The sequence below is a fragment of the Protomyctophum parallelum genome (genome assembly GCF_964188405.1).
Source record: "Protomyctophum parallelum genome assembly, chromosome: 17".
Taxonomy (NCBI): domain Eukaryota; kingdom Metazoa; phylum Chordata; class Actinopteri; order Myctophiformes; family Myctophidae; genus Protomyctophum; species Protomyctophum parallelum.
In genome coordinates this window covers 21,473,375-21,494,837 of record NC_139719.1, presented here as the reverse complement: position 1 = coordinate 21,494,837, position 21,463 = coordinate 21,473,375, and the positions used below count along the sequence as shown (strand labels likewise).

At 43.0% G+C, this 21,463-nt stretch overlaps 1 protein-coding gene across 1 annotated transcript in view; it reads right to left on the bottom strand.

Annotated features, from left to right (window-relative positions):
- Nucleotides 1-5,646: 5,646 nt before the first annotated feature.
- gas7b (growth arrest-specific 7b) overlaps nucleotides 5,647-21,463 on the bottom strand; it is a 59,517-nt gene continuing 43,700 nt past the window's right edge. Inside the window, 6 exon segments of the mRNA XM_083786689.1 lie at nucleotides 5,647-5,924; nucleotides 7,789-7,887; nucleotides 9,147-9,226; nucleotides 12,361-12,484; nucleotides 14,434-14,562; nucleotides 15,891-15,969. Of these exon segments, the coding sequence (XP_083642815.1) occupies nucleotides 5,811-5,924; nucleotides 7,789-7,887; nucleotides 9,147-9,226; nucleotides 12,361-12,484; nucleotides 14,434-14,562; nucleotides 15,891-15,969 (625 nt within the window). The 3' untranslated portion in view covers nucleotides 5,647-5,810.

Genomic DNA, 21,463 nt, shown 5'->3' with positions numbered 1-21,463 from the left:
CCAACGTCTTACAGGAGTGGGCCTCAGCGAAGCAGTGGATCCCTACACAGTTGGTTGGGTCCATGCGATGATCCATGAAATGACAGCAAGCCTCTTGAACAGCCATGACATTAAGCAAGTTTGCTGCTGTTAGCAGGGCCTAGAAGAAATAAACAAAATATATATTATTATTATTTTAATGCAGTAGTTTTCAACCTTTTCTGGGGCTTTGTTTTACAGAAAACTTGACATTTTTGGTTTCTATAATATATATTATAGAAACCAATTATCATTTTCCCAGACCCACAGGTTGAGAACCACTTTTAAAGCACACATGCAGGTAAAACAAATGGAGGCAATGAATACGGTTCATGAATACATCACCTCCACATTTGCTGCAGAGATGACCACCTTTGAAGAATAGGCATAGTCCACCAACATCTCAAGCCCCTGAGGTTCTACTCCATGGATGGCGACCCTCATTTGTCGGGTCTCCATCCACTCAACGGTGAACATTGCCTGTGTGGGTTGAAACGGTGAACTGGTTTGTTTTGAAATGCTTTTCTTATTGACATTGTGTCAACAGTTAACAGATTGTATTGTATATACTGCATCATGATATTCGTTTCACAAATGAAAGACAATTTAGAATAGTGTCATTCCCTTAAAGGAGAATTCTAAACGGAATTAAACCGATGTCGTTATATCCCAGAATGAGTGTTGAACATTTTCATAACTCCATGCCGAGTCCACCGCAGCTCAAAGCGTGACTAGTGAGTGGTGGGGTTTTGCGGTAATTCGAACTAAATTAAAATTTCGATCGATAAAAAATATGCAATTTACTGAAAATAGTTAAAAAAAAAAAAAAAAAAAAAGGCAAAGTAGTTTAAGGATAAGGGTTTAGGCATGGACGAAAATAGAGCCCCTAGTCCAGAATTCACCTTTAACACCAGGTCAATAAATGTTGCCATGGAAAGTTGTATTTACCTCAAAGTAACAGCTAAAGGAAGCTAGTACATTACGATGACAGGGGAACTCTTGCCCTCCACAACACAGAATCACATCACAGAAAGTGTTGTTTAGACGAAGCCTATTTAGGCCCTCTAACATCTTGTCGGTGTGTCTCCCGTCCAAGAACACAAAGTCTCCATTGGCATCAAGTGAAATCCTTTCAGCCATGTCTCTCTCTTCGGTAGACCAGCCTATTACAACAGCAGGAGGAGACGGAAACATGGTCAGCATTTGTTTGCATGTTACGTTTAATGAATTCATGGGTTGGGGCCAAGTTGAGGACCAAACAAATTAATTAGTTCTACACCAATCAGACTATTAATTTTTTTTTTAACCCCATCTGTTGAAAAACCCCTAGTTTGACACATGCTACTTAAAGTTTTGCCTTATATAGGTTGTTAATGGTACCCCAACTTTCAGCAGCTGTCACAAAGTTCCCCAAGGGAGTTGGGTAGGAACAAATTGAGAGGTGACAGTAGACAACTTTATGAACACATTTGTGAAGAAAGCTAGTGGTAAGCATTGGCAATAACAGAATCAAATGTTTTATGGTCATGATTCACCAGGAACCTGTATGGCTTGAACATAATAGTGTATAGTCTGATGTGGTGTGTGTCACCTGATTGATTGAAATATGTATTAACAGTTTGCAGAATTACAGTAGATTTAAAGCACAACTCAATACAAAGACTGTTAACTGTGAGTGGACAACCCAATAAAGCATTACACTTGGTCTTGTTTACAAGAAGGTCCACCTTGTTCAATTCATCAAAACATTTATAGACGTACAAATTAGACACTTCTATATAGCCAAAGAACAGAACAGGAATTCATCATAAAGGAGGTAAAAAGGGAAAATAAACATATACAGTGAGGGGGAAAGGGGTGGGGATTCCGATTTTACGGGGGCCAGTTTAGAATTGCAGGTATAGGTGCCCTTTGAGAGTGGTTTTGAAGGGAGTCGCATCATGTCTTAATGACTGTTGGTAGGGCGTCCCACATTTTGGTGGCATAGGAGCGAAAAGACTTCATTTTACATGCTGCGAGTTCCTGCACTACGACTAGCTCTGGTCCATAGCCTTAATTACTGCTCATGCTGGCGTTGCATGATTAGAGCTATGGACCCCACCAGGTCTACACTATTATAGCCTGGCTAATAAGCCAGACCGAATCAGCCGTTGGCAAAATAAAGTTTGCCAAGATCCATACACAGCATCTCCAGACTCAAATACCACACGATGTGATTTGAGTCTGGCTTATTAGCCAGGGCCAGGCTACTACACTACGACCCTTAACCACACTATTGTTTCACTTTCTAATATGATTACCATTCATTACTGACAGCGGTTGGTGCTATAACTGCTAATCTTAGAGGGCGATGCAAGCCAAACCAAGAAGGCATCTGTTGTGTGACAAACACGTCTTTAATGTTGGAAACAGTGGACAGACACTAACCTGACGCTGCCAGATCCAAGAAGCTTGCTACACAAATTTGTTTCACAGCTTAGGAACATGGTTACCCAATACCGCCCTCATCTGGCAGCGTCAGGTTAGACAGACACGTCTACAGTCTAAAACCAAGTGTACACACATGCTGCTGCTGCATACTACAACGCCAACAAAGCCAAAGAAGACATAATAGATGTATTTATAACGCACTTTACATTCGCGAGAACCTCAAGTATAACATAACAAAGTTATATTCTCCTTCAGACGCTCAAACTTAAAAAGTAACAAACCTTTAACCTGCCGCTTCAAGTCTTCAAACTAAAGCCAAGAAAGCGAGGAATGTGCAAACACTGTTCTCAGTGTTCTGTCCTTCTTCTGCTTGTGCTTTACGGCAGACTAGATGACTTCCTCCCACTGGTTGGGTTGGGAGTATACCTCCTTTATGTCCATCATAACTTCTATATTAGCAGTCGTGTTGCTGCCATGAATAGGAATAGGAATAGGAAGAAATATATATTTAACAATTTGTATGTGCATGACTGGGGTTGCAAACCTTTCTGGAAAAGTTCCTGAATGCATGTGGTGAATAAAAAAATGCACCTTTGTAGGAAAATACACATTAAAAAACAACACAATCTTTTGGCATTTATTGGTTAAAAGTATGAATTGTAAGTAACATAACCTAACCATGCACTAGCTGTAGCCTGTTTAACAGCACACTCTTCCATCACAGCTGGGCTGCAGTTGCCATTATCCCATTATAGGCCTATAGGAAATTTAGGAATTCAGTAAATTTACACACCTCAGCATGATTCTGTGCAGCCCACACTGCTATTGTAACCACTGCTACAGCTACTGTAAAATAATGACTGAGACTGTATGCCGTATCGATACTTTTCGTGTCTGGGAACGGTTTATAAAACGTCCTAGGCTTAAGCTATGAATGGTTGGACAAATTTCCCTGTTGTAGGCCTACTTGAATAATCACTGAGTTCCTTATAATATTTAAGTAAACATCATGGGTCATCATGGGTTCGATCCCGGACACTGCCAACTCAGCGTTGCACTCCACCTCAGCAATCCATCTCCCAGGGGTCTAGTTTTTGAGATAGCCCTCCCAAGGTATAACAAAACGGGACATAGTTTTTTCATATCTTTTAGGATGTCCCCTTCATGAATAGGCCTTGTGAAACAGGGATAAACTCAACTAAAAAAAATCAACTTTACTTTGAAAATGGAAGTCAACGGGGCTATGATTGGACTGAAACACCTTGCCCAAAATGTGAAGTCGTAAGTCATAGACATAGACAACCGACGTCATAGAATAGATGACAGATGTCACAAGGCTGAGATCCTGGTGCCACGAGGTTACTGAGGGATCCAAGTGTGTATAATCAAACCTTACAATGAAATGCATGTATTTATTTTTGATCTAGTTTTTATTTTCAACACAAAATACTTCTCTGCCGTCCTCTCGCTCTGCTCGTCTCTCTGCAGCTGAGATGGCAGGAGCTACATTAAGTCATGGGTATGGGTGACTACCAGCGGTAGTGGGCAGTGGGCAGCGGTGGACGAACGGTTTGCGGAGCGTTCTTGATACCGGAAGGTCGCTAGTTCGTATCCCCGGACCGGCACGTTAAAATTACCACCGCTGAAGTGCCCTTGAGCAAGGCATTGAACCCCTACCATGAAATGTTCTATGAGCAGGGCCTGACTGTAAACAAGTTCTTGAGCTTAGTCCAGTTACCCTGGGTAAACATGGTAACTTTGCTTTGCTTTACAGTGGCAAAGTGCATATTATATCAGGTGTCTTCCTTCATGGTCTTGAACTAGTGTCATCATGATCAAAAGGGGAGTAGGGGGGGGACCATTTATTTTCAGAAATGGTCATAAAAGGACAAGTTTGTGCCACATGGTGTTCTTCCACAGAGCATTGAGGTTAATCACATTCCAAGAATTGTAGAAGATGTTTAGGCTATTTATTTGAAAGGTGCAAGCAACTTATTTTTACCAGATCCTCAAAACGGCTATTCTGCTCTCACATCATACCACCCCGTCACACGGCGTCACACTGTCAGCGTGAGGTTTTCCATGTAATGTGTGTATGAATGTGGTCCATTGTTGCATATAAAAAGGAAAGCCATGTATGTACCAAATACCTGGATGTTTCTTTCAAGATAATGTCTATTTTACATCCTTCATTCTACCCACAAATTACCTGTAGCATACGACACCAATTATCATCTGTCATATATTTATATTAAATTACAAAAAACATGAATTCAAATCAATCAAAGTTCTCTAGAAAAAAAATATTCCATGTTGAACAACAAATGGGTTTTTTTAATCATTTGGGCAGAAAGTGCAATTGGCTAATTAATCATTCTTACTTACATGGGTAAAGGCAAAATGACACAATGACAGAACCAACACATTCAATGTTAAATTTGTTGAAAATTGTTGATCTATTGAGACTGTACCTGATTAGTACAGGAGATGTAGTTGTAATTTTAGAGCATGCAGAGATTTCAACATTAACCGCACACACCTACTAGTATTGTGATTTATTTGCCATATTCAAATATAGAGAGAAATGAACACTAAGTTCAAAATGGAATTGCCTGATTCAAGCAGCATTTGTTAAATACCTTTTGCCAACCATTTTTCCGTTATGCAGTCCAAGTGTATCTATACAGAGTTGAATTAGTTAATTACATTACAGAAGCATTGCAAAAGCACAATCAAACAGGAGCTTTGTGCCACTGCACATACATATACAGTAGCTATTTAATATTTACAGGTATGAAAGGTCAATTTCTTTTTTTTACCGTTGCTTTCTAAATAATTTTCACCTGAGTTCAGTCCTTGTAATTACTATGAACTCAACAGAATGTCTTTCCAAGAGTTCCATGGATTAGTGATGATGAAAACTGTCACATTCTAACATCCTTTCCTTCCTAGTTTTCTTTCATTCAGACAGGCACGGCCCCATTCTCCATTGTCTTGTGCCATCCTAGCAAGGGTCACTCAGGATGCTTCATCATTGCATAGGCTACTGGCAAACTGCCATCCATTGCCAAGAATATCCAACACATACGTTAATGATCTACCATTATCCTCTAAAACATCACGGGAAGCTGTCCTCATTCTCAGCAGCCTGACCTTGGTCGTCATGTACGAGTTCAGAACACCACCGATGACGTGTGGAGACGGTGGTCACGTGTCAATTGAGCACCTCTTCACAGTTTGTTAGGAGTCAAAACGTGGGGAATGGATGAAGTGCAAAACCGAGATGAAATCCATCAGTTCAACATCAAGGCATGCAGTCTCTGGATGGACGTGTTAATGTTCTGGTGAAGCCCTTATGGAGGTTAGATCTCTATGTCCACAGGCCTGATGTCCCCAGTCTTGTGCTCCTGGACCCAGAGCTCTCTGTCCTTGGCTGGGTCCACGCTCTGCAAATGTTGGTCCACTGGCTCCATCGTCTGGAGAGACAAGGAACAGCAATATAGTATGACATTTTAACAACATAGTGTGATGGTTTGTACTTTGGTTTGTACTTTTTCATTACAGTACCTTTTCATTACAGACACTTTTAGTTATAAGATAGTATACTAGGATGCCATGTTTTGTTATAGAATAATCTGTTTAATAATGACAGTATTATTTTGTATTTTTCACATTGATGATAGCATAGTATGACTTTAAAAATGAAAAACACATTTTGTGAATAATAAAGACAGTGAAAGCTAAAGGGGTTTGGTGTTAGCCAGGATATTTTAGAGGGGGTTTGTTTTAGCCTGGTTTTGAACATTACAGTGTGGTTTGGGAACCTCAACACAAAGAATAAAGTTGGCTAGTATTGTCAAAAAAGCTGGTAAGCTAGAGTAAAACAAGGGGACAGCAGAAGCAACACTGCAACAGTTGTATTCAGCATTCAGTCAGCTGTACATGGTTAAGAGTTAAGAGCATTGGCAGCCAGTGCATCTGTCCACCTATCCGACAACATATCTAAAAAACGACTTGGCTGCATTGCCATGGACAATTCTGTGCACCTTCATGATCCAGAGAGGATGGCCTATAGCCCTTCCTCTTCTGTCACTATTTGGCCCAAATACTTTTTTTTCTTTAGCATTTCTGTTTTCTTTGTCTTTTTTGTATCTTTAGTTTTCTGTGTATTTGTGTGATATCTTTTTTTTTTTAATCCATTTTGTGTATATATATATAGCGGGGTACAAAAACTGAACTGTTGCCCAGGCCGTAGCGTAACGGTCTGGGCACCGGACTGGTAATCCAGTCGCAGTGTGCCGCGGGTTCGACTCCCGGACCCGACACGGCCTTTACTGCATGTCATCCCCCCATCTCTCTCCCGTTTCCTGTCAGCCTACTGTCTGTCCCTTCAAAAATCAATAAAAGGCGTAAGCCGCAAAAAAATATCTTAAAAAAAAAAAAAAAAAACTGAACTGTTTTGACTGAGCTGTCTGTAGTAACCTGTAAAAAGGAATAATAACTTGCACCCAATATATCCCAAAATGTACTGGGCGGATTACTAAATTTAAAAATTACTTATTTCCATGAACTTTGTTGTACCAACTGACCACAGATCGAACCAGTGCTAGTATAGAAACTGAGGTGAAATCATAATCTGTGACCTGTGACTATCTTTTACTTTTAATCCAGACATTGCCAATCTAATTCTATGAGAAAGACATTATTATGTCAGAAAACAATAGCAAGAGGTGGGACTTTATAATGTATTATTAATCTAAATAAATCTCAGATAACCTGGCAACTATTAATGTATATTGACGGCATCAGATTAATGTAGAAAAGAAAATTACATTTCATGTCCAAAGGAAATGAAAACACTTGGAACCCATTTTCAGGCCTCTGGGGCCTTCCCAGACCCAAGGGCTTTGTTTGTTTGCACACTACCCATTTTAGACCTTGTTTTATTGGAAAACATAATACCGGTGTAAGAGCCATTTCTTTTCTGTTCATTATATTTCTATGTTTTTTGATGACGTCATTCCAAGGGCTTGGTCAAGGCCAAGGTTGGCCAGGTTACTTAATGAGACCTGATTGAATGCTCTGTTGTTGTCCTGATGTGAAGGCAAACAGTTTTTTGACTGTGAGACACAGGCTGGTGATTGATATGGTTTTGACACTCTTTTGCTTTATTTATTTAATACAAGTTACAGTGAATAAATATCATAATTAAATAAAAATCTAGTTTGTTGTTTGGAGTATGTTACACATAATCCAAACAACATACTCCAAACAATAAACTAGAATTTTGGTTACACTTTGGTTGAATGCATATTGTCTGGACGTGTCTGTTTGACTTACACTTTGGTTGAACATGTCTGTCTCATGACGCAGGGTGGTGTACTGGCACAGATGCTGTCTGATCATCTCCACCCTCTCCACCTCCAACCGCTCCAACTCCTGAGAGGGGACAAATAAAAGAATACAAGCAAAAGGCGTTATTGTATATCTATCTCCCTGCTCTTTATGTTTTATGTTGTTGCTTAATCGTGCCGAGCAGGGAGAAATCCAGCAGAGCTGAATGCCAAGTCAAATATCATATGCACACTTGTTACTCATTCTGTAATAAATATTGGTAAATCTATTCGTGAGTTGTCTGACTGAACTACCTATTATGTAAAAAAAAAAATATTATATTTAAAAACAGTGTACATTGGTGACTATGATCTAGCATTCTAGCTGATATCGAGGCCTACAAAAAAGGGGGGGGGGGACTAGTACCAGCAAGGTCGACTAGTGGATTTACTAGTCGACTAGTTGAATAGTCGACTAGTTAGTTGCTTAAAGCCCTAATCTGTACAAGATCAACCCCCTCAGGTTTTATATCATGCTGACAGAGATGAACGGACAATAACCTCCACATTCAACAATGACAACTTAATACCTGGAGTTCTTTATTTATGATGTGCACACTTTACCTGAACGACTCAAGTTCAGAGTTCTGTACTTCTGTTAATGGAAAACCAGAGTAATATAGTAAGAGAGTGGCGACACTAGCGTTGACTCCCATTGTAACAATGGAATGCGGAAGTGCTCATTCTATCTCAATGGGATAGTTCCAATGTTTGGAACTATAGCCCCTAGCGCCCCGCTATTGCGGCGAGATCAAAGCGTGTCGCCACTCTCTTACTAGATTAGTCTGTGGAAAACGTAAGACATTTTCTTACGTTTTCCATTAACAGTCCCATTTTTACAGTCTTTGGGTCATACCAAAGACTGTAAAAATGGGACCCAATGCCTCCCTGCTTGGCACTCAGCAACATAGGGTTGGATTGGGGGATCAGATCAACTAATCAAATGATTCCCGAGTGCGGCACGGCTGCAGCTCACCGCTCCTTGGCTGCGGCTCACCACTCCTTGGCTGCGGCTCACCGCTCCAAGAGATGGGTGAAATGCGGAGAACAAATGTTACTGCGGTAACGTATGTAACTGGACAGGGATGGATAGACACACTGGCAGTTGCAACAATGGCTACTCAGAGGGCTCAGATGATCCCACAGGGCCAAGCTGTTTGGGGTTAAGTGTAGTTGCTCAGGGACACTTTGACACTGGACAAGACTGGGAGAGGGTCGAAATGACCAGCGACCTTTCCGATGGCCAATGTACAACCCACATCACAGCATACCGCTTCAGACGAAGTCAGACACATGGCCACTTACCAGGCTTGTAGTGACCATCTCTTCGAACCACTTGGACTGAGACTGGTTGTAGAGGTCAACACACCGCATCAACTCATCTCCTATCGAAAAGGAAGCAAAAAAAGAACATGATTATACTACTCACAGACTGTGTTGTCAGTGAGTCGGCCACAACTGCAACAGGCTCATTCTTACTGGAGACGGGATTTCTGCCCTTCTTTCAACTTGGCGTCCCTGTTTTTTGAAATGGCTTATTAAGTGAAGGTTTTACAATAAATAGCTAAAATAAAGCTCTATAAGCTCACATTGCATTGCAAGGTGTTGTTGTGCTTTTAGATTAGCAATTTTAATAAAAGTTATTAAGTATAAAATAGGACACAGGTAGTTCATTTCCTCTCTCTCACATAGTACATGCATATTGTGTCCACTAGGTGGGGTCAATGTACCAATATTCACCGATGAGCAGGCAGGAATAATGTCTCACACTCTCTCATGCACACACACAATGACACACACACACACACACACACACACACACACAATGACACACACACACACACACACACACACACACACACACACACACACACACACACACACACACACACACACACACACACACACACAGTTGATGTCATTATCCAAAACTGTACAGATAAGCTAATTGGATAGACATTGCTATAATTTTAATGAGAGACTTCCATTAGTAAACAACAGCAGCATGTAAATCCTATTTAGTCAGTGCGCGAGAACAGAAAGTGAGCATGGGTGTGTTTGTTGTGGTCAGCAGATGTGTTTTCTCCCTCACACACTAGTAGTCATCACCAGCACCCAGACGTTATGAACACATCAACAACTGATGTTGTTTTTCTTACTGCCTGCAATAAGCAGTAGGGAGGAGGAGGTTTCACTGTGCGTGCATGCGTGTGTGTGTGCGTGCGTGCGTGAGAGAGAGAGAGCGTGTGAGAGTGAAAGAAAGAGAGAGAGTGTATTACCTTTATTTTAAATGTAATATCCAGCTGAGATTCAAAATCACTTTTTTGAGGGAGCCTGAGGGAGTGTGTGTGTATGTGCGCATGCACGCGCGTGTATGCGTGTGTGTGTGTGTGTGTGTGTGCGTGCGTGTATGGCAGGGTTGGAATCTCCCGGTTCTGGTGCTTGGCTGAGGTATGACATCACACTCTGGAGGAGGTCTGCATCTGTTTATTCTCACCAGTCACTTAGCCTCTCTAAAGCCACAAGGCTCTTAAAAACTTTACCAAACAACCAGGCTCCTGTTAATGGCTCCCTGTCCGACCCCTCCCCCTTTTCGTCTCCTCGCACCACCCCAGCTTCTCGTGTTCTTGTTGTCATGTCTTCAATGGTTCACGCAGGCATTAAGCAGAAGTCTGATGTTTTCACTTTACCGTGGCGTGTGTGTGTGTGTGTGTGTGTGTGTGTGAGCGAGTGTGTGTGCAATCTGAGCGTCTCACGTGCACTTGTGTGCATGTGTCTCTGCGAGTGTCTATTAGCCACTTAACCCGACGAATACTTCGACGAATATCAATGTTTAATCAGCTTGCAAAGCTGCGGTCAATGATCGGACTTTCTAGTCTATAGTCACGTGGTCAATGTAGTGGCGAGATTTTCATGATTGGCTGGCCTCTAAGCCAATGGGAGACTAGCCCTATACGGCCAATGGGACACTAAGCCCGCTCTCCTCTCCCCCACCGCGCCATGACTAGAACTGCAAACGCGACTACAGAAAGCCCCACTAGGGTACAATATGCGAACGGAATACAAGCTGAAATATAATGCCGTGAGCCATTTCTTGTTTTTAGAGACGCGTTGTGACCATGTTGTAGACGTGCTTTCTATTTTTACCATTTTGAACCATTTTTGACTATTTTCGGCCATAATGACTTTCCCAAAATAGGGAAACGCCATGGTTTGAAAGTGGTTATACTTGTGCTGCTGTGTGCATAAGTGTGTTCGTATGTGCAATGCAAAGAAGGCACGTCTCGCTTGCCAAAACCTCCCGCCCCCGGAGTGCTATGGAGATAACCCACGCCCATAGGTCTCCCCGTTGGGGTCTGGACACAGATTAGCCGTTAGCAGAGCAACGTTTCTGAACGTTCCCCCCGTTTACAACTAACTCCCCGTCTGGCTGCAGCCGCTGATAGGGCCCATGACTCATATAAAAGACAGACACAGCATGTAGATTCATGGCCCTCTCTCAAGTGACCCCGGTCAGAAACGCAGCAAATATAGTACTAGTGGGATAAGGCTTTAAAAAAAAAAAGAAAAGTGCCCGGTACTGTAGATATAACCCTTTACCACTTCTTACATAACCGAGTTCTGTTAAGTATGTGTCAGACTGTCAAAGTATTTATGTCTGCGCTTATGTGAATTTATAGCCCACGACCCCTGGACATAAACCAATGTTGATCGCTATGAGATTTCAGATAATGGGGAGAGAAACATTCTGGAAGTTTGAAGGATGGTGTAAAGTGCAGATGCACGTCGCTCTCGCATTGGATTTGGTTTGTATAGGGAAAAGGGAGCATTTTCTGGTCCCCGGAAGAGGAGGGGGGAATTACTTTTACTGCTTCTATTCACCCGGCAGATGGCTGCTCAGATGGCTCAGATGAGTGCAGGGGGGAGGGGGCACATAGAAAGGCCACGTATAGGAAGGGTGAGGGTTCGAACCGGCAACCAACCATCCCGTATCCAAGCCCTCGTTCAAATGAAGCAACACTGTGTGCACTAACCCACTGATAGTTCCATATGGACTAAGGGTTCCGAATGGACTCTTACGGGTCTGCAACTCTGACAGCGTACAAATGGAACCATTCGGTTACATTTGTACTCTGTCAGAGTTCAATTAACTCTGATTTTACAGTGAGAACTGAGAGATACAAAAAAAAAAAAAAAAAAAAAAAAATATATATATATATATATATATATATATATATATATATATATATATCAAATGGTGTGAGGCCTAATGTGAGGCCTAATGCATATCAAACTGGGGGTCCTTGACATTCTAAAAGTCTAAGTCCACACTAATTATCCATAATGAATAAATTATGGATAAGGACTCAGGACAGATAGACCTTTTCGGGGCTGGGTCAGATTAAATTATGGATTTAGACTGTTATTCGTCTCAACTGCTCATGTATTGACCCATTAGAAACATCTGAATAATGAGACTATGTGGCCTATGGCTTGACCTTTGACCCCCGGTGCTGACCTGCTTGTGTGGATTTTCTGCGGGCCTTCTTGATGTCTTCTTCACTCTTTTGGCTGAGCTTGATCTCCAGTTGTTGAGACTTCAGCTCCAGGTCCCTCTGTCTGTCTGCCAGAGCTTTACGCGCCTAATAAGGACATGGACAAAGTGATGCTCAATATAATACAGTGTACCCATATCTACCTCACTAACAATAATAACAACATGTCTGTCATTCATTTGTCCCCGTAATGCCCGGCTCTCCTCAGCGGCTGGAGCATACAGTTATTGAGCATTAGCATATATGCGGTTACCGTATGCACCCAACTGTGAAGTCAGTTTTTCACTTTCCCAAAATGTAAGCTAGCTGTTCGTTCGTGTTTTATGTGAACACCAGACATTCTATCGTCGACATGGTTACAGCCGTCGCCGTGGTTTCCGCCCCCCAAGCTATGGGAGGAAGGAATTGTGTTATTAGCATAACCTGTGTGTGTTCGATGTGCCAAAATGACTAAATGTACCGGGAATGTATTGATTTATGGTAAATAAATGGTAAATGTTGCTTTTTACAGTATAGTAGTGCTTTTATCCAAAGCGCTTTACATAGATTGTGCATCACATTCACCCATTCACAGATTTCACACACACATTCATACACCGATGGCGTGAGCAATCCTTGCTCAAGGACACTTCGACACTAACTCTGGGGGAGCCCGGGATCGAACCATCCAGGCGCTCTACCGACCACTCTACCCCTGAGCCACTGCCGCCCTTCTATACAATTTACAGTTAATAATTAATATTTCTGATGACTTGTCGTGTTCCAAAAGAATCCTGGGGTGAGCACTGAGCAGTACTTCCAAATGCCGTAATGACAAATGAGCTATACAGTACAGCGGGTGCTGCCAAAAAGATTACTAAAATGAATGTTACACAGACAGTCTATAATCTTTCCTGATCAATGCCAGAGGAATGTACAAAAGATTAGTTCATGAGAGGGAGACGGTCCTTGTTATTAGTGCACAGATGATGGATGGTGATGCGGGACAGATCTGTGGTACCTCAGGCCTTCAGCCAATCACCTTTGATTATTTTTTAAACGTAGAAAACATTCCGGGGATGGGAAACGGTCCTCTACTTAGGGGAAGAATTGTGGAATTTTAATTGCCAGCGAGAAGGACTAGAAATCCTGGCGCCGCCGTTATACAAATCGTCTTATTGCAGTGGTTCTTCTCAGGCCCGTCTGGATCTGTGGATCAGGGTCCACGTGAAAACCTCGAACGCATTCGGCTGCTGTGTTTAGCCCAAAGCCACACCACAGGGTCAGGTTGGGACAAAACGGTTTTTAAGGTAGACCACACCAATGCAACTCATTGCAACTCAATGAGTTGAGTTGCAATGGTGTGTTTTACCTTAAAAAACGGTTTTGTCCCAAACTGACCTCTTTGGTGTGTTTTGGGCTTACAGTAAACTGTGGTCAGATGGGTGAGCTCGGGCTGCGTTCCTTTTTAGATAAATAATTGATTGAGTTCCGGCTTGGATCAGTGGAACTATATAGGCACACGAGGCATGTGCAAAGATGCAAAGCTCACAGCGTAATTTGTCGCGTTGTAGCTTTGCAAAATCTGTTGCTCACTCACACGGTCGTTGACGTCATCCGTCCGTAGTGATGTGTGTTGGAGGCGCGGCGGCCGGCGGGGGAGAAAAAACAACAACAATCCAGCTTGGAGTCTCAACCGCGAGCCCTTTTGGACCTACGCAAGTACGCATTATTTATTGGAGACAATAGAAACGGACCAGAAGAAGTTTTTGTCAGACAGAATATAGGGTGGGGAAAAAAGCGGGGAGAGGGAATGAAAAATTCAGCTACAGTTGTAGCTATGTAGCTTTAGCCTTTGCATCTGGAAGTTGAACCCAGCTCAGCTTCGTAGCAGCTACGAACGTTGGCTGCATCTTCATGTCACTGGGTTCCATTTGACAATGAATGGTAGACTGTATCTTTGCATCTGCCCGTGTGAACTGTGAAGTGTGAACTGCAAAGTCATAAGCGTGTGGGAGTGGGTATCATGGGCTCGACTGTACTGTACTCTACTGTACCTTCTCCACAGCCGCATAGCGGCCGACCAGCTGCTTCCGTAGGTCAGCTATGTGGTGGTCGAACCTCTTCATGTCTTTCTTAAAGTTGTCCCTGAACGACAGCAAGGGCTTCTCCACCTCACTCTGGAGCTGCAGAATCCACACAGAATGTTGTCGTATTTAAGCATTAGGTCAACTTCAAATGAACAGCACACAGCTGTCAGACATTTAAAATGTAGTCTCTTTTATGAAACAAAATATGTAGCTCGAGGCTGACTCGTGTCGGTCGGGGATATAGAAGTAGGAAGTAATGACTCCAAAAACTCCAAAAAACGTTTTGCCGTCAAGAGTGAACGGTGTTATACTCAAATTACATCTCAAACATTATCCAGTGACCCTCATCGTGTATCATGTTCTTAAAATGAATGTGCAGTCATCCCCCCCCCCCCCCACACACACACACACACACAATTACGCTGAGACTTCTGATGATAAAATACATCTGGAGGGGCCACCTCAGAGGTCGTTTGCAACATCCAGATGCAAAGTCACTGCTATAGCAACGCTTACAAAAAGTACCGCTAAGCTTCCCAGTCCGAGACGACCATGATGAATGTGTCTATATATCGCACACTCCGATTCACAACCTCTGTCCGGGCTCCCAGCTCTCCTCCCTAAAAAACTGTGAGATGTACGTGCTGCATGCCGCACATCTGCGCCTCTCCGTCTCCGGAGAATATATATATAACGGCGATGACGTCGTTTCCTCTGTCGCTCCAGCTGTGCTCCTCCTGATCCCCCCCCCCCCCCCCCCCCCCCCCCATATTCTGTCTCCTTCCCCGGGCGAGACAAACTCGCCAACGCTCATCGCTCTTCTTCCATGTCACGTTTGGCCGCATCACAAACACCCCTTAAAAATGAGTCTTAATTGAGCGTGACCGAGCCACGGAGCAGTGGTGGGAAGTAACTAAGCACATTTACTCAAGCACTGTACACTCAAGTAGGCAGCATGCGAGTTTTACATTACTTGAGTAATTTGCACTTTCAATACTGTCTCTTTCGATTCAAATGTTTTACTTTTTTCCACTCCACCTACTGACAGCTTTATAGTTACTAGTTGCTTTGCAGATTTAGATTATTATCACTACAAAATATGAGCCATGTTCGAAAATAGACGCGATCTTCTTCATGAGAAATTCAAATTCAGATCTGTCTTGTATACGTTACATAGGAAAACGAACGAGGCGCCTGGGCCTGAACATTTTGGTTGGTTTTATTGTGGTACTGTGCGTACCACAATAAAACCAACCAAATACTCCTCTGCGTTGTAAGACCTTTGCGAGGCCCCTATTTATTTCCCAGGCTTATCACAGGACATAATGAGGCTATGCGGATCAATATATAGATATGGACAGGATGAAAAAGTAGGCATGGAAGAGGCTCATTTTAAAAGATTTCAAATGCAACGCGGGGTATACCTTCGAGGAGAACTTCAGGTGAACTTCTGCCTCGTCGGCCAGGCTTTTCTTCAGCTGGGTCCAGGCCTCCCCCAGGGTACTGAGAACACATCACACAGTGGGGGTTAGAGGAAGACTGAGAAGTAGAGAGACGGAGAGAGAGAGAGAGAGAGAGAAAGAGAGAGAGAGAGAGGGGGGGGGGGGGGGAGAGAAGGGGAGGAATGGACGGGGGGATACGAAGAGAGAACGCGAGAGGAACTGAGGGAGAGAGAGAGAGAGAGAGTGGGAGAGTCAGTGTGAGAGAGAAGGGTTGAGATTGGGGGAGAGTGAGAGAGTATAGAAAGGAAGGGGGAGATATAGGAGAGGTAGTGAAAGAAAGTGTGTGCGAGGGAGAATTAGATAGACCGCACATCCAAATCACACCGAGAAGACCGCACAGACATTAGAGAGAGAGAGAGAGAGAGAGAGAGGGGGGGGGGGGGGTATGGAGGAAAGTGAAGACAGGAATTAGTGGGTCATGCAGAGGAGGAGAAAAAAGGAAAGAGACAAGCTGGAGACGTAGCAGGATGAATTTGATCACTCACTCACTCGCGCACACGCACGCACGCACACACACGCACACACAGGGTTCACCGGCAGGGCCAGTGCATAAGTTCACAGTTACACCAATAAGCAGTAAATCTGAGAGCTGAGTGGGGGGGCGGGGGGCACAGTCAGTTCAGCGCCAATGATTAGGATGAGTGGGATACGAGATGCAGTGCGTCTCTCCTCCTCGGCACCATGACTTACGCACCGCGGGCGCAGCAGCAGCACTGTTGTTTTGGAGATAAGCGCTAAAATGAAGTCACTTTGTTCAACTTAGCCAGTCTTTCGCCGTGACTTATTCCCATCATTACGCGGCACATCACACCTAGACTGGAGAACTCAATCATCACCACCAACTCAGATGGACATTGATGGGATGGGCCTGCTACTGACCGACTCACACGGTGGCCATTTTGCTCTATACGTCATACTCGGGGTGGGGGGAGTCGAACAGATAGAACAGTGGTTCTTGACCTGGAAAACGTTTGAGAATCACTGTAATATTAGCCCCACTCACTGTATACCTCAAGTGAAACATCTCACTTCTTCATTTTTGAGCGTTTGTGGGATATATTTACTCAAGCCAATAATAAGGCGTACAAAGCTATACCTGCCAGGCCGCAAGCCGCAAGTTTGGGCTCTGGCCGGGGCTGACAATCTCTATGGCAGGTCACTTCAAAGGAGGCTCCTGAATGGAAGACATGTGTGGAATTCCCTTGGACTGACACCCAAAACATTCCTGACGCTGCTGGAGCGCAGTCTGGCACCTGCGCTGTAGTGCGCGCGCACGCACACACACGCACACGCACACGCACACGCACACGCACACACACAGATACCAGATTTGCACAAGATGAGAACATAGCATTTTAGCTTTTTGTTCTCTTTTTCCGTAAATGAATGCCCTACTTTTGTCATACAAACAGCGTCAATTTGCAAGCTCACGAGTGACTAAGGGAGTGTGGTTACGTGTGTGTGGGTTTTATAAATATTGAACCAATGAAAAGTATTGACAAGATCTTGTTGACTAAATAATAACTACATGGGATGGGTTTGAAGTTGATGTCCCGATTTAATTTCCGATCCGATCCCGATACCACCATTTCTGATACCAAATACCGATACCAGAGAATAATATTTATAATAATAAAAAAATAAAAAAGATCTTATTATTATTTTGAAGTCCACCGACCGGGAATACTGTTTATAGCTATCTAGCATATATCTCGTGTTTTATTTATAGCAGACTCCTCACTCAAATGTGCACTTGCAGTTTGGGGCAACTCCAAAGCAAACTCCACATGCCCCAACATTTTTATTTTCCTGCCATAGCGTCCACCGCTTATACCCCTGTGTCGGATCGGTGGTTAGACCGGCATATTCGTCGACACCGATATGACCCGATATAACCAAATAAGGGCCGATGCCGCTACAGTATCGGGACATCTCTAATTGGAACATATATATAGGTTCTTTTTTTCATCTCCATTTCCTGAAAAGTGACATGCAAGGTTTCCAGCCGACAGCGACGATGATAGCCGACATGGGATTTGAAGCTAGTCGGCACTAATCTTTATGGCAGGAAGTCAGGGAATCCTTTGTATAGAGCATGGGTTCCCAAAGTGGGGTCCGGGGACCCCTGGGGGTACTTGAGGGAGTTACAGGGGGTACCTAACTCAATTAGAGATAAGAACCAAATGGACCCTTATGGGTCTGTAAATGGATTTGGTTCCATTTGTACACTCTCAGAGTTAAATTAACAGTGGTTTTCCAGGATAAATTGGGGTCCCAGAGATAGAAATGCCATTAAATCGGGGGTCCGTATAGCATAATGCGTGTGAAACTGGGGGTCCTTGAAATTAATATGTTTCAGAATCACTGCTAGAGCCGTAAAAACTCTTCCCTTATCGGGGTCACTGGCATATTATGTTTTCAAATGGGGGGTCTGTGGCCTAATAAATGTTGATTTGGGGGTCCTTGACACGAAAACGTTTGGGAACCACTGGTATAGACCTTTGCACATACCAAACACAGGCCAGGTGAAACCAAAAGATCACAGAAGTGCATGATGGGGCTTATTCCATCTTGAACAAATATGAAGAACCTAGCCTGCTTGTGTAACATGGGATTCAAAGCGATGACGACATTAATCAATATTTAACCACTAATAAGCCTGATTTACAGTATACTTTGCCCAACACCTATCTTGGCCCAAGCGCCCCCCACCCCCCGTAAATGTATGTGACTACGTGCATGACAACATGACCACTGGGGAAGGGACATTTCAGTGGACAGTGGGTGCATATACTGCATATTGATATTGGCTTATTATTTTGCCTGTGGGTGCTTCTGCTCCTGAGCACCCGCGGAGTTGACGCCGCTGGTGCAGTGTGGCGAAAATAACCGTTCAACAAGCTCACAATGCATCGCATCATGATGCATTGCGAGCTTGTAGATCTTATATTTCCGCTGTGCAACACTGATGATGTACTAAATTACATATTATTTATTCATTTTCTCTCATAATGACCCAAAATAGGGACAGCGTGGTAAAATACATTACTGTCACAACATCTTTAACAACTTGAACCCCAGCAGAATCCATATTCTGATCTACAAGCTCACAATGCACTTGTGTTGTGGAGCCTTTTGAGCTTGTAGATCAGCTATTTTCATGGCAAAGACCTTTGGTGTTAACTGTTAATGGAAAATAGCAGGCCAACTACAGAGCCAAATCAGGTCCAGTTTACTAAGTCTAGAGAGGGTTTAAGTTGTTTAAGTACGTTCCAACATTAGCCTTCACACCATCAGTCTCCCACGATACATCTGCCCACAACATGCTGTGCTTCAGTGAAACAGATTGCTTGCCCGAGCTATTCCAGAAGAGAAAAATGGTGTTTTAAAAAATCCAAATTGTTGAAAATGTTCCAGAGAGTTTTAATTACATATGGTATTTCTTAATCAAAAATAGCATATCTACAAGCTCGCAGCTGTGAGCTTGTAGACATGCAGTTTTTGAATAGCCAACTGTATAGATAAATAAAGTGGTTGAAATGGACTATTAACTACTTTTGCCCCAAGGACCCCTTGTGGGTCCCCAGACCGGACGTTGAGAACCAAAGAACGCTCTATTCAACAGAATATAGAGCACATGGTAGCAATAATAAAAAAAAAGGAGTGGTCACATGACTCTCCGGGCCCGGGCCACATTGCTACCGAACAAATGGTAAGTTCAGGAATGTACGTACGGCCGGTTCTGGGGTGGTGCTGGATGGACGGATGGTAGGAACTGACCTACAACAAAACAGTGATTGTCCTGGCCGGACAACAGCGCTGGCCCGACCGGGAGCATAATAACAGTATTGTTGTTGCACTTTTTCTGGGCGTGGGCAGTCAGAACTGGCTGGCATATAATGACGATTCTATACGGAACAATTCCTGTTTCATCCCACTCTGCCCCTCCGTTTTACCCATATAGGCCTAAGTTTGATTCTACAAATGTCTTCTAAATCTTGACAGTTTTCTGAATGTTTCTATGTCAGTGGTGCTCAAAAATGATATGTAATTGGCGGCTGACACCCATCTGAAAATATGTTGTTCCAGGGACCCTCCTCCCAGAAGCAAAGATTTTAGTTAAAAACGTTCGCTCATGAAAGAATATACATTTAAACATTTGGACCACATTTTCACGATTTTTCAAAAATAGCAGACCTACAAGCTCGTATGAGCTTTTAGATTTGCTATTTTTCAATAGCTAAAGTAGTAACATAATGCTTAAAACACCAAAAAGGGTTCTCGCCTAGAATGGTTTAAAATACTATGTCGTCGGGTGGAAACCTCGTATGTTACTTTTCAGGAAATGGAGAAAACATAAAAAGGATCCAGTGTAGTTACAGGGTTCCTCCTTCCTACACTTTTCCAGAGTCCGATTTCCAGAATTGTCTGTCGAAGTATAAATAGCTACATGTAGATGCTTATTCTGTAAATAAATACTTTTAGAATCCTACTGTACTGTATGTTACATTCTGACTGTTATATGTTAGATGCACTATTATGTTGCCAAATAGTTGCACGGTTGTAGCAAGTTATAATAGAGGGTATGCTGCGCATACATAAAGTGAGTGACAAAGTGAGTTTTTAAATGTATTTCTTTGTGGCTTTCGCCTTTATTTTGTATTTTTATGGAGGGATGGACAGTAGGCAGACAGGAAATGGGGAGAGAGATGGCACGCAGTCGTGATCGGGAGTCGAACCCGCGGCACACTGCCAGACTGGATTACCAGCCAAGGTGCCTGGACCACTGAGCCATGGCCCAGGCCTGGCAAAGTGAGTCTAACATTGTGTAACGTCATTTAATGCAATCAGATAGGACTTTTTTGGTTTAGAATGACGTATGGGCTGTCAAGGCCAGGTTTTTTGCCACTCAGTGGGCGTTCCCACATAAATTCCGGGTATGATGATGATGCCACGCGCATATACCAATACAATTAAGCACTGCTTTGTGAATGAAAACTTGTATGTATGGCTTGAAATGTTTGAAAATAATTGAGAAATTCCTTGTGGGGCCTCAAATAGGGACGCCACATTGAAGATAGTGAACACTTAACGCTAAAACAGAGCAATGTTATTGAGATTGCGTACATTTTAAGTAACAGAAGGGATGGTCATGTACAATTCACTAGTGAGGAGAACTGAAGTCTATTGACTTTGCTTTATTGGCTGTTAGATTAAGTACATTATACTTGTAAACACAGTTTAACAAGATACTATAAATAAAGTCACTACAAGACCGTCATATATTTATTTGTGTATCTATGACTTGGACACTTTCCCAAATAGTATTTGGAGTTCCGTGATTAAGGCCCGTACATCTCCATCTTGTATTTGTACATGTCTGGAGATGAACAGTACTATTTGGAAAAGTGTCCAAGGCTGTCATAGATACTCAATTGTCAGAGTCAATCAAATAAATGATTGATCCAAGGCCAGGTTTCCTTATGCAGAAAAGA